This window comes from Heterocephalus glaber, unplaced genomic scaffold (genome assembly GCF_053883595.1).
Source record: "Heterocephalus glaber isolate CG9 unplaced genomic scaffold, H.glaber_assembly_v1.0 deba00000347, whole genome shotgun sequence".
Classification (NCBI taxonomy): Eukaryota; Metazoa; Chordata; class Mammalia; order Rodentia; family Bathyergidae; genus Heterocephalus; species Heterocephalus glaber.
In genome coordinates this window covers 50817112-50831994 of record NW_028258143.1, presented here as the reverse complement: position 1 = coordinate 50831994, position 14883 = coordinate 50817112, and the positions used below count along the sequence as shown (strand labels likewise).

General features: G+C 33.1%; 1 protein-coding gene across 8 annotated transcripts in view; it reads left to right on the top strand.

Annotated features, from left to right (window-relative positions):
- Tlk1 (tousled like kinase 1) overlaps positions 1 to 14883 on the top strand; it is a 152257-nt gene that overhangs the window by 90770 nt on the left and 46604 nt on the right. For 5 of the 8 annotated variants that reach the window (XM_004857657.3, XM_004857655.3, XM_004857658.4 and 2 more), the window contains 2 exons: positions 10116 to 10191; positions 13535 to 13581. In XM_004857657.3, coding sequence (XP_004857714.1) covers positions 10116 to 10191; positions 13535 to 13581 — 123 coding nt within the window. Of the gene's footprint in view, positions 1 to 10115; positions 10192 to 10469; positions 10586 to 13534; positions 13582 to 14883 lie in introns of all 8 variants that reach the window. The other 3 variants (XM_004857659.4, XM_087200260.1, XM_087200262.1) reach the window with 1 other exon arrangement.

The window sequence follows — 14883 nt, the reverse complement described above, 5'->3', positions numbered from 1 at the left end:
TTTTGACTTTACTTTGTTTTAAATCTTTTCAGTTTCTTAAAATGTTAGACACCTAACTTAGAGCCCTTATCAGTTTTTAAGAAATACTCTTTGCAGCGAGGAGGGCATGGCAGAGAAGGGCATGGCAGTTCGTGCGTGTAATCTCAGCTTTTTGGAAGGTGGAGGCAGAAAGATCACATGTTTGAGCACAGTCTGAGCAACTTAGCAAGACCCTGTCTCAAATTTTTTTTAAAAAAATTTATTCTTTAAAGAGCCAAATGGTAGCTTAGTGGTAGAGCACTTATCTAACATATGCAAGGCCCTGAGTTCAATCCCAGGTGCTACTGAGGAAAAAAGAAAAACAGAAACAGTCTCGGCATTCTGCTGCCTAAATTATCTTCTAAAATGTTTCAGGCTAATGTTTATGGAGTTCTTCTTGATGAGTTCCTTTGTCTTCTGTTTTCTCTATCTTCCTGTGGATAGTATTTTCTTGCTGTTTCTTACAAAAAATCTTGCAAGTATTTTTATGTAAATTGTTTTACTAAGACACAGAATGCAGCAATGTGTTTATATATAATGTACAATACCTATGTTGTCTTAAGACACTCTTTATATAAAAAACTGTATTTGTAGCATTAATGAATACACACACACACACACAGTGCAGGAATGTTAAATCTCTGAAGACTAAAATCAAACAAGAATTATTGGGCTGAAAAATTGCTGTGAAATGCTTGAAATTTCTTTGTAACATTTTCATTTATTTAAAAAGAGAAAACTACTTACCTCACTACTATTCAATAAAGGGTACACTCTCATAAGGGACTATTCAAATTGAAATTAAGAGTATATGACACCTAAATAATGTTGAGTTGACAGGGTTCACAGCAAAGGATGTGAGTCTTTCCTCTTGAATATGGATAGTCTCCTAGAAGGAATGGTAAACTAGAAAGCAAATGTGAGTCTAACATTGTTTCTTTGCATCTGTTTCTATGAAAATGGAAGAATAGGGGGCCAGGGATTTAGCTCAGTGGTTTTGCCTCCTGCTGCACAAGCGCAAGGACCCTAGTTCAATCCCCAGTACCAAAAAAAAGAAAAAGAAAGCAAGAAAATGGAAGAATAGGTATATCAGAATCATCTGAGAAGCTTATTCTAAATATAAGTACCCAGGCTCCCTGCTTGGAGAATTTGATATGCTCTATCTAGAGAATCTCTCAAGTTCTTACACATCCAGAAATCTTGAACTAATGATTTAGCAAGCCATTTATTTAGTGAGCAAATAAGCAGCTATTGTTACTCTTTGCATTTGATGTAGTTTTTGGTTGTCTTTCAGGGTAAGAAAGTTCTAAGATGATTGATGAAAGTTAAACTGAAAAAGAAAAATGGCAGATCATTTTAAGTTTGAAGATACCTTTTTAAAGTAAAATCTAATACAATACTTAACCATAGTAGATGGTCAGTAAATAATTACTGAATTAATAAATTTAACATCACTGCATAACCACTGCTACCTGTCTACTACAGGTACAGTACTCCTTGTCTAGCACGCTCATCTTACCCATCTAACCTGTTAATATTTCCTAGCATTATACACACTATCAGACTGAGTCCATTAACAAAAGCAGTTTTCAAACTTTTGAGTCTCAGGTCCCTTTTATAACTTAAATATTGTGGAGGATTCCCAAGACCTCTTATTTATGTGGGTTACAACTATTGGTATTAGGATTTAAGACAAAATATTATAGCACCAGAATACACAAGTACACGATTCATCATTGATCTGTGTGATGTCATCACATGTCATATAGCCTCTGGAAATTTTCACTGTAAACTCCTGAGAGAATGAAAGTAAAAATATACTGTACCAAGTAGTTTATGTGCAAGCTACAATTAATTCTTACATATTCACTAAAACAAGGTTTGTCAGCTTTAATATTTTACAAAACAACTGGATAAGTGGGGCAGGTGATGTCCTATGTAATCAGTGTAGGATGTTTAGCAACACCTCTGCTTCTGTGCATTAGATATCTGTGACTCTTTCCCCTTGTTACCACTGTGGCAACTAAAAATGTCTCCAGGTATTACTGAGTATCTTCTGGTGAGGGGAGAGCAAATTTCTCCTGGTTAAGGATCACCCCATTAATAGGAAGAGAGAAAATACAATTTTAGCATGTTAACTGAGGAACTGGATTAACAATTTTCTAAATTTTATGTCACTAAATGTGAAAATAAAAGCTCAGAGAATGCAATTAACTTGCCCTTAGTCAAACAGGTAGTGAGTTAATGGAGTCAAAATTCTAATTCTAAAGCATCTGTCTTATTTTAAACTGATGCCCTCAACTATAGTACTGGGGAAGGTTCTAGCCATGTAACCAAGGTAGTATGGAACTTATTAGATAAATTGTCCAGTTCACTATCTTTTGGGGGGAAAAGGGTATTTGGGGAAGAAATATTTAGTTTTAAGATGATTTGTAGTAATTATAAAATTTTCCAATCTAAAAAATATTTGGGCTACATGGCTGGGGATTTAGCTCAGTGGCACCAAGCCTGCCTCAGAAGCACAAAGTCCTGAGTTTGATCCCTAGTACCACCCAAAAAAAACAAAAAGAAAGAAGTATCTGGGCTACAAAGGTGGACATGGTGGCCCACACCTGTAATCCCAGCACTGGGGTGGCTGAGGTAAAAGGATCACTGCAAGTTCAAGGCCAGCCTGCGCTGTATAGTGGGAGAGACCCTGTGTCAAAAAACAAAAAAACAACAAACTAGGAAGTACTTCACACAGTGTTTGATCCGATAAATGTTTCCTTTAGATTAGATCTTAAGGGCATTCCACACAAGTTGACATGATTGAGAAATTTAGTTTCAATATTTTATTCTTTAGTGGAGTTTTTAAAATACTAGAAAGATGTATTTTTATGTCGACAGAGTACAGTGAATGTTTTACTAATTTTCTAACATAACCAAGTAACCATGACAACACATTGTACTTGTTATACCCTAATTAGTTTTCTACTGTATGTCACAATTTGGGTCTTCAATTTTAATGAAAGATTGTAAGGAGTAATAGTCTTCACTAGAGATTTTGTAAAGTGGGATTTGGAGGCAATACACAACGTTTTTAGATAGACAGATGGACAAACTATTCCTACTCCTGATGATAGATCAAAATCACTTCTGGAGCTTTTTTAAAATGAAGACTCCTTAGGTCTTTTTCCAGAGATAGTTAAATTTGAACTAGGGACTCCAGTAGGAGCTTTAAAATTAAAAACTTTATAAATTATTGTGATTTTAGTCAACATTGAGAATCAGTCCTAATAGACACATGATTTGTAAGTTATTGTGATACTGTTATAGCCAGCTAAGTTAGGTAGGAATATTATGGACAGTCACACGGGGCTAGGCCCTCAAAGGAGTCAGTGTAGATGAGAGAATACAACTGTGGCTGTAGGTGCATCTGTGGAAGGCCAGGCCTCAAGTTAAAGAAAGAATGACCAGGCCTACATGCCTCCCCAGGGGATAATTGGTATCACCTTGTCCAATAAAGTCTAAATAGACATCTGTCATCCTGGTGGGTGACCAAGACCTAATCATCCCTTCCTAAAAAAGGTCTTTGTTCTTTCCATATACACTTGCAATGTGACCCACTTCCCCACTGGATCAATATTATCTAAGCAGCTATACTTGTAATCGTATTGGTTGATCATAGTTTTGACCCACATTGTACCTAGTTCATGATTTTGTATCCACCTTGAGATTTTGGTCTATAAAACTTCCTTTGAGAAATGAGCTCATTGGCAATCCACTTTTGGATCCCCTCCTGTCTCTCAGAAGCTATCTCTTAATAAATATTTCCTAGTCTTAACCTCTGTTGTTCCTTAGAATTCATTCTTTAATTTTTGGGGAACATGAACTCAATGTATCTGACATCTAGCAAGTTGAGAATTAAATATTTCCCCTATATCAATACATAATCAATGTTGAGAATACAGTAAATCCTAATAACTGTATGACTGAACAACTTTTTAAAAATGAGATAAATCACTTATTTTCTTGGCAGTAATTGTGTTGCTATAAAGGAAAACACCTTTTTACCTATCATACAGATCTTGAAAGGTTTATAACCATTCTCACACAGTGCTAGTTTAAGTATAGATTGATACTGCTTTTGAAACTGCAGTTAGGAAATTTAGTTGTGCGTATTCTGTGACATTGCATTTACATTTAAACATATATCAGAAAAATAATGGAGTAAGTACCTAGGGATTCATGTTCAGTGGAATTTAGGGGTTTGTATATAGGAGAGTTACTCTGTCATGGATGTCACAATGGGACAAAGCTTGTGAGACCACTATTCCAAATTTTATTCTGCTCTCGAAATTGCCAACATTTCCAGAATAAATTATCTTGAAATGTTGCTTTCCAAACCCGCTCCCACTTTACTGTCAACAGCTGTGGTTATATATGGCTATTTTATTCTAGAATATGATTTGAAAGCCACTGACAAGATCCTTTGAAATGGGGAGAAAATTCAACTTTATTCTGATTTTATGATATATATTATTCGGCAAATAAAGCTTTAAAAGGAAAGCTAGAAAAAGACATACTATATACCAATAGTCATACTATACAAATGATTATAAAATGATAAATAAATCAATTTCATCAATACTAAGAACTTAGTGTGTTTCCTTTAACATGTGAATGCACATTTAAATGACTTAAATGATAGAATAAGGCAGAACATGAAGATGGCAAGTAAAGGAAGGCAGTTATTAAAATTGCAATTGAGGGTAATTGTTTCAGTTTCATGTTTCTTTTGGTTACTAATATGGTTGGTTGGAGATGGAAGTGGAGATCCTTCAGGTTTTTTAAAAATGTTATGAACTAACTCACTAAATTAGCCTGTAAGACAGCCAACATTTTAATTGGGTGGTTACTCAATTTCTTCTTATTTTGCTCTATCATCTTTAATATTACATATTATAAAATAATAAAGACAATACAGCAGAAAATAGACTGCACCAAAATTGCTGGTGTGTTGATTTGATTTACCTGGAATGGTAAGAAAGCACTTTTATCTGATGATAGGATTTCATGATATTCCAAACATAAACTAATCTTAATTCTTTAATTCAGCAGTATGACAGATCTTTTAGGTATTGAAGATTCAATCAAGCATTTCCAGATATTAATTGCCAGAATTAAAGTTTTGACTCTAAAGCACAGAAAGACTGAATTTTGGTCATACCAGCTAAAAACCATCCTTGATTTAGAATGTATGTATTTTATAATGGGTTTTTTATCAAAATGTAAATAGGTTATGAAAAAAAAAGAACATTTTCACAGCAGAATTTGTTTTCTTATAGTACATTACTCTAACCTAATTTTTAAATTCAAAAGTTGGAAAAATAAATTATCTTATACGTTTGCATTCTTGAAAAGAACATCTATTTTACATTGACTATTTTTGTAAGGATCCAGATTTTCCTTTCTAGTTCAGTGCTGTTTTGATATATCATTAAAGTAACAAAGACATCTCTCCGGAATTCTTATCTTAGTGTACTGTAAATTTTGCCTAGAAATGTGTGTAAAAAATTAAACATTATTTTTACCAGCTGCAAGCAAGATTTGTCATGCCATTTTAGTAGTAATCTTGACTTTTTTTTTTTTTTTGGTATCAGGGATTGAAGACAGGACCTTGTGCTTGCAAAGCAGGCGCCAGCACCACTGAGCTAAATCCCCAGCCCACCTTGAATTTTATATCTGAGGAATCATTGAGTTCTATTTTTGAAATCAATTTTTGCTAAATGCATTTATCAGAAAAAAAGTCATTCTGATAAATTTAAAAACTAAATATCTTTCATTAAAGATATTTAATATTAATGTAGATTTTCTTTGTTTTAAAGTATTTTCTTAAGTGAAAGAAATTATATATATATATATCTGTTGACTGTAGTAATTTTATAGAGACAACGATTCCTAACTTTGTTTTTGTCTGTTTAGTGAGGCCTGATGAACTCCAATAGCTACCACATAATGAAGAATACACTGTTGTATCCACTCTCTCCATTTTCATTGATGTAATGTCTTTTTACATACCATTTTCTATAATACATTTACGTTGATAATTTTAAATATTTCTCTAGTTTGAGGACTACATAGGAATAGTTCATATTATGTTCCCTATTCTGTGGCAGTGTCACAACTCTTGTTTTCTTAGTCTTACTTGCATTGATGAAAGATAATTTATTTTTGCTTTAACATAAACCAAGAAGCCATATGACTAAATATAAAAACTTTAACAATCACTGACCAAGTTCCAAATGAAATTGTACCATTAACTGAATCACTACCACTTCTTGAATATTTTCAAATTGTCTTTGTTTTTTTGAACAAACTTTGAACTGCCAGAAAATACTGTGTCAGTTCACACTAATATCTTGGAACATGTAAATGCCAGAGTAGTCATTCTGGTTTTGATATGATTAAAAATCTGACATTTACAAAGTTAAATTGATTAGGAGTATCAATCTCTCCTTTTTTCATTTTCTCCTAAGCACTATTCCACTGACATACTGTACATTGGAATATTATTTCACTGTATATTGGAATTCTTTGGCTTTTTAAATTATTGTATTCTTGCCATCTTTTTAAAGCTAAATCCTATTATTTCCCTTCAATTTAATCCTTCATTATTGAGATCAATTATAATGAATTACTTGAGAAAAATAGTGAAGGAAAGAAAGAAATGGCAGCATTATTAGCAAAAACAATAATCTTGAAAATATTCTATATAAAATACTTGATATGTGCAAATTTTATACTTTATGTGAATACATGTGTGGTGAGATTGACATCCTTTGGATATCTTTAACGAACTCATTGATTGTGATCAGTTTTTCAAACCCTGTTAAGCTACAAACTTTTTCTTCAAAGGGAGTCTCATTCAGAATCACATATATTAAAATAAGAGATGCCAAGTTTGCAAGGATGAGGAGTGGAGTCGACATAGGATATGTTTTAGGTAGGCTAAAGCTTTACTTCAGCTACTTGCTCCTTTCTTCTTTATCCCTCCTCTTTAATAACTCTTCTCCCATAAGGCATCTCCGGAATACATTTTGAAAATTGCAGGTTGCAGATATTGTTGTGAACTTTTGTTTGTCAGCAGTGAGGTATTTTAGAAACTAAATATTTGATATATGTCTGCATATTTCTCCATCAAATTCTAAATTTCCAAATAGTCCATATACAAATGAGTGACTTGGGAAAATTTGTAGTAGCAGGCTTCATTGAGGGTTTTTGTTTCATTTAGTATAGGTCCTGCTCATATTATTTAAATCCAAAACCAGAATCTATTCAAGGCACATTTGCTTGAGAGTTGATGCTGGCCTAGATTGGAGGTTTAATGGCTTGCAGTCTTGCAGTCAAGTAAGACCTTAAAGATCAAAATGTTACCTATTTTGTAAGTCCTACAAATTATTTGTAAGCTATTAGGACAGAAGCTGCTAATCCCTTTCATATGTTACATAATTAAAGTTTTAAAACATAAAGTGTATGGATATTTGAAGTGATAGGATAGCTGATCACATAAGAGAATTGAGTGCATAGTGACATTATCGAGTGCCCAGATATCTGTGTACATTGTGTAAATATGTTTTTCATTTAATCTGCACAGTCTTACTGTACCTATATTATCACATTTCACTCTGATTAGAAAATTGATTCTTGGGTTAAACAACAGGGCAAGATTATGATGAGTTATGGATCCAGAGTTCCATTCATTATCTTTTTTTCTTCAGAGGCACTATTATACTTTTTCACTGATAGAACCACTCTATGTCTATGAAGTGAGAACAAAGTGAAAAGTTAACATTGAAAAGTATATTAGGACATGGATGAAAAAGATTAAGGTTTATGGGATGGTCAAAAGTTCTCCATATCATGGAGAAATTAGCTTTATGGGCTAATTTAAGTATATCTTATACAAAACTATTTACCACATTATGCATAATTTAGTTTTCTAACCAAAAAATGATATTTCTAGCATAATTATTTCAGAGTCATAATAATTTCTGATTTTTTGTTGTTATTTAAAAGTAACTAGCCAAGATTTAAGATAGAATTCAAATAACATCCTGAGGTATTTAAAAATTGGTATAACATTAACTATAATTATTTTCTTGGCCTTAAATTACATGTTTTTATATAGATTAAATTAGGAATGATATAATACTTCCTTTTAATATAGACTTAGAGTTTTTATGAAATGTTAACTTAGATTTTTAAATTTGGTAATATTTTTATTTCTAGGACAGTAGAAGATTGTTTACTGTTTGAGTTTGCTGGTTTTGACAGTGAACTAAGCTGAAAATCTATATATCCTAAATTGTTGGTACATTAGTCCCCCTCCCAAGTAGATTGACAGTTAGGTTGGTTTTCCTTAAAACCTTAAAACCTCTGGTTTATGGGGCCGGGGATTTAGCTCAGTGGTTCTGGCACCTGGCTCACAAGCTCAAGGTCCTCAGTTTGATCCCCAGTATTAAAAAAAAAAACCCTCTAGTTTATAAAATGAAAATATATAGGTAATTTATTGGGCATATTGAATTCCAATTATAAACAATAACATTTTTAAATGTCTTTGTATAGTTGATCCATTTAATTAGTTTTTGTTGTAGGATGTATAACATGTCACATAGAAAAAACTTTTAAAAACACTTATGCCTTAGATTACACAGAATTAGATTTTATTGTAAGCCTATTTGTGCCGCACTAGTAGTGAAAACATTGAGTACATTACTTAATATTTATTCAGATATTTATCAAGTAAGACCTTTATGATAAGTACAGGACAGAAGGATGAGGTGCAGAAAAGATATATTGCTTTTCTTTTAAGAATTCAATGATAATAACATGTAGCACAACCTCTCTGAATCTAGTATCTTGTTGACACCCAAGATGATACTTGGGGAAACAATATATGCTCAGTAAGAATTAGAATTCATGCTGTTTAATCATAGGATTACTCAGTGCCTTAAAATATTTACTTTAAACTGCCTAATATGAGTCATTCAGGAATGAAATTAGGTCATATTAAGGTCAGGAACTGTTCTGCTCCCAGAGCTACTTAACAGGTTTTTAGAATTTGAGGGCCTAGAGCCATTGACTTGGGCTTTTGCCCTAGGCTTTAATTTCTGTAAGCAAAACAGTTTACCACCCCACAAAAATTACTTGTCATATTAGCCTAATGAAAGTACTTGCTATCTGTTCAAAGAAAAAAACCTTCAAATTGGAACAGAGCTACAGTCTAGAGCAGGGGTCTACACACTTTTCTCTAAAAGGTACATATTTCAAAATTTATAGACTGTACTATCTCTGTTGCAGCTATTTAACTCTGGTGTTGTAATGTGAAAGCAGCCATAAGTAATACATAAATGAATAGGGTGGCTTAATAATAATCTTTATTATGGACACTGACCTTTGAATTTATAATTTTCACATAACACAAGTCTTCATCACAAAATATTTTTCTTGATTTAAAACCTTAAAAAATTCAGTCACTTAAAAATACAAAAGTTAGGCTTAAATCATAGACTGTACAAGAATAGGTGGCCAAATAGAGTAGGCTTACAGGCCATACTTTGCTGAATTCTGATTTAAGATATAATCTGAATTTACTATAATTGTGTTAGGTAATAATTGCCATGTGTTTTAGGTGAATGGTTGGTCCTTTTCAGTAGGGATTGAATGTCAGAGTTTGTATCTTGCCCTCCTCCTTTTAAATCCAATTTTCTTTTATAGATAAAATTTGTGTGAGTTCTAGAAAATGATCCCCCCCTCTTTCTGGGTAAGACTTTGTAAGGCATCTTGCAGGTCTAATTACACTCAGATTTCTTATCCGCCTCAAGTCAGATTCTCTGAATGTGTATTTCAAAGTCTTCTATGCTTGAAAGTTAAAAAATTTATAGAATAGAAAGTTTTATTTTTTAAATAAATTGTATGTCAAGAACTACATTTGCATCCCATAAGTGCGATTGAACACTTTATTTGGCCTTGAAAATAGAAGTGATTTCTATTGACAGCAATAATTTTATATGCTAAAACTATAATTTAAAATTATGTTAACTTATTTTTTGTAGACACCAGAGAAGAAACAATCAGAATCATCCAGGGGAAGAAAGAGAAAAGCAGAAAACCAGAATGAAAGTAGTCAGGGTAAGCAAAGCAACACCTTCTTTCAGAGCCCAGTAGGCATTTGTAATTATTATTCTGATTTTTAACCCATTAGTATTCTAGTTGTTAAATAAGTGATTTCTTAGGTTTTTTGTGAATTCCATAGGTATTTTGTAATTTCTGTGTTTATAATAGTTCAAGACTGAACTTTGCATAAGAAATAATAGGAAACTTTAATCTTTCTGTACCATATTTAGATAGTGTATGGTTACTGTCTTTGGGCTTTTTGCCCCCCTCCCCATTTTAAAATTGGATCCTAGACCCAGGATTTAGCTCAGTGGTGCCGCCGCCTGCCTCACAAGCTCAAGGTCCTGAGTTTGATGTCCAGTACCAAAAAAAATGTATCCTAGAAAGACAAGTATTGTTTCCAAATCTGGTAAGCATTACTTTGTTACCTTTCATTTTCCTCTCTATATGTGATCTATGATACCAAAATGGTTTCTTATTTTTAAATAAAAACTTTAAATCTCATTTTAAAACAAGTACCCACACTTACCCCTCCCATTTTTATATGTTTATTTATTTATTTAAACTACACATGGAAGTAATCAGGGTTGGGCATGGTGGTGCACCCCTGTAATCCCAGCTCTTTAGACTGAGTCAGGAGGTTCACCATGAGTTTGAGATTAGCCTGGGCTACATACCAACACCCTATTCCAAACAAACAAAAAATTCTCAAAAGTAACTAAAGATTAATTTCAGCATCTTTTTCTCGTCATACTTTTTTTTCATCATTTCTTGCACACTGATCTTCTGTGATAGGAGCTAAGAAAATCATTTTTACTAGGCTACAGAATCTCTTGTAATGGACAGCAAATTATCACTCTATTTGGGACCTCAACATTAAATATAAATAAGAATCTTAAATCATGCATAATAATGATTTTATATATGACATTACATGTTTTGTACCCAAACCCATAAGGTCTGCCATTGTTTACCTGTTTATATATGGCCCTAGAATCAAGGAATATATTTGCAGCAACTATATTTGTGGAAGAAAGGAGTTAAGGGCCTTTTCTCTATGTTCTAATACATTGAGTATTAGCAGTGAGCTCATTATTTTCCTCAGGTTGTGGTTAGTGGACTTAAATATACATTAATCACAATCATTTCAAGAGCAGCTTTTTAAAAACTCAAAAGGATGCCTCCAACTAGAGTGAAGCTTCTGGGTTGATAGAGGCAATGTATCTTTAAGAACCCATAGTTTTTTCTTCATATGTGGTCTACAATCAATAGAATTGTCTGATTTTCTACTGATTTTAAGATGGTTGCTTAAGTTGAATTTACTTGTTTTCACTTATTTGCTTTACTTTTTTTGTTTTAGTTTTGGTTTTTGGTCTTTTTTCTTTCTTTCTTTCTTTCTTTCTTTCTTTCTTTCTTTCTTTCTTTCTTTCTTTCTTTCTTTCTTGTTTCTTTGTTTCATTTTTGTTTTGTTTGTTTTGAAATGAGGTCTGCTGTGTTGCTTATGCAGGCCTTGAACTTGTAATCATCTGACCGTAGCCTCCTATGTAGCTGGGGTTATAGGTTTGCACCACTGCACCTGGCATTTGATATTTGCTTTAGAGAGAGGCCGGCTTTCTGTGTCTCATCTTCCCTGCCCACCTCCCTCTTCTTTGGAGCAAACTTCAAAAACAGACCAAAGCTGCCTTGTCACCTTACTGTCCAGATTACTTGTTTACCATTCCAAAACTAGTAATATCCAACGTAGGTAATATGTCTAGGAAAATCAAGCCTGCTTCTGAAACTGAAAATGAGATAAAAGTCCCCTTAAAAATATGGGCTGTGTGGAGAAGAGGTGATACCTGAACAAAATGGAATTTCTTATACAGAGGGAAGGGGAACTGGGACTAGGGCCTATATAGGAGCCCCTGAAATTACATGTGCTATGTAGGAGGGAGGGATATAATGGAATAAAATTTGGGCCTCATCATGGGGAAAAGAATTTGGGAAAGAGCTTCCAGGTGGGCAACCAAAAGCATCTGTGTCTTCTTTAATAGATACTACCTTTTCAGAATCCTCACGGAAGTTATTATAGACAGGAAGTTCCTTTTGTATAAAACCCCTATCTCATATCTAAATACATTTGTACAAATTTGTTGTTCAAAATTTCTAAGCAGGATTTATAACCTGAGTACTTGTTTTTTTTTTTCAATTCTTCTGTCTTATTCCAAGAAGAAATGTAAATTTGTTATATTTTTCAATATATTGTTTGTCTCCATGATGCCTGGCACATAGTAACCACTTAAGAAATATTTGTTGATTAAAATAAATGAATGCATAAATATAAATCAGTATTGAATTGGTAGATGTATATTTGTTTATATTGTGCAAAGCCTTTTGCTCTATGATACTAGCTTCTTTCTATTGTAACTTGAAAAAATCATGTATTTTATATAGTTCCAGTCAAAGATGGATGTCTGCCCCCCAAAAAACTTTTCTAAAAACCATCTTCCTTAACAGATTCTTAATTCAGTATTTATAAAACTGATGAACACTCTGTTTGAGAACAATACATTTAAAGAACAATGTGATTGGTAATAACCTAGTTCATTTTATCACTGTGGCCATAAGTGTAGACCATAAAATCTAATTTATTGAAACATATATTAATTTGGGAATACTTTTCAGAAATTCATACACATTTTATAAAATAACATTGATACTGATGTATGCTTTCAGTTTGACAGGGATTATGTTTTGGTTTGTATTAACTAAAGCTTTTTTATTTTTATTTACCAAGCATGAATTAAATTGCCAGTTATGCAGTTGCCACTTGTCTTTTCTTTTTTGTTGACTTACTTCTTTAAGATGAATTGGGCCGGGGATTTAGCTCAATGGTTTCGCCGCCTGCCTTGCAAGCGCAAGGACCCGAGTTCAATCTCCAGTACCAAAAAAAAAAAAAAAAAAAAAAGATGAATAGACATTAAGCCATATTGACAATGTTTTAAAAACAGGAATCCCTTTGCAGGGGGTGTATCTCAATGGTAGAGCATGTGTGTGGCATGGGTAAGGTCCTGGGCTCAGTCCCCCGCATGCCAAAACAAAGCAACAACAAAGTCCAGAAGATCCCCTAATGTCATTGATTTACCTGATTTTACAGTAATGGCACTTGTAAAATTGGCATGTTTTTATTTAAATGTCATTTGATTTTTTAATATCTTCTAAGAATTTAACTTTTTGATGCTCTTCATTACACTACTAAAATACCATTCTTTTTTATATGCATTAAGAAAATCAAGTTTAACACATTTTCTTTCTGATAACTATTTGGTAGATAATGACTGAATTTAAATACATAAAATTTTTTACTTTTATATTTTAGGAAAAAGTATTGGGGGACGTGGACACAAAATTAGCGACTATTTTGAAGTAAGTTCATTGAGGATTATTTCCAGTTCTAATTCAATATAATTCTATGAGCTGAAAATAATTTGAACCATAAGGTCAACCTTTGAGCAGAGCTTTAGTACAGTGTTATACTCTGTCTTCCTAAGAACATCAAAATTTACTTTTAAACCAGGTATGGTGGCACATGCCTGTCGTCCTAGCTGAGGCAGGAGGATTGCCATGAGGTTCAGACCATCCTGGGCTAGTGAATTCAATGCCAGCATTAAATAGCAAGACCTTGTCTCAAAAGAACAACAAAAAAATATACTTTTACGTTGGTATGACATATCATAATTTTAAAAGTACTTTCTTAAATAGTTGCTTATAACAACACAAAAGATAGGCAAAGTAGGTATTAGTGTTTCATTTACAGGAGGGAAACTGAGGGCCAGAGCTATAAAGTAACCTACTTAAAGACAAACTCTTAAATAGAAAAAGAATAGAACATAGTCTAGCAGCTTTTAGTATCGATACAGGCTTTATCACACAACAGCAACATTGGCCTCTGTGAATGGAGATTAAATAATTGATATAGATATGAATCTTAGAGTCCCTAAAAACAATAAATATGTCTTCATATGTATATTTAGTCTCTTAAGCATATTTGGAGTGTTTGCTTCTGCATAGAAACCCTTTGGGCTACCAATTTTACTAGAATATATTAATATGATTATTAAAACAACAACTACGATCTGTTCAGTTGAAAAATAGTTATATTTGGGAGTGAGAGAATTGACTGAGTAGGGGAATGGCTGAATTTGAAAAAAAAAAAATTTTAAATCCTCCATTGCTTTGAGTTTACAGATTCTAAGGCAAAATATTTCGTTGACTGTAAGTTACCTAATGCCCTTTAGTTGAGATCAGCCACTCAGTGTTACTATCAAGAGCCTTTGTTAAAGCTAGGATCAGTTCCGATAAACAAATGTCTCTTGGATGCCTTTGGTATGCTGGGCATTATGCTATGCACTATGAATAAAATAAATGAGAAAATTCTTAGGTTTCTGGAAGTCGATTAGTGACCACACTAAGAATCCCCATCTCTGCTGTTCATATCACAGTTAAGTGAGTAAACAAAAAATGAAATAGACAATAAACTATACTCCTAGAAGAAGCCAATATTAACAGATTGTTTTCTTCTGCTACCCTATCCAGAAACACGAGATAGGAGAAAAAGTAGTTGTGGAATAGGTTAGTTGTCTTCTCTTCATATGCAGCTAATTGTACACTTTGTAAGAAAGAACTGAAAAGATTTTGTGCTATTAAAGAAAAGGACTTGTCCTATAT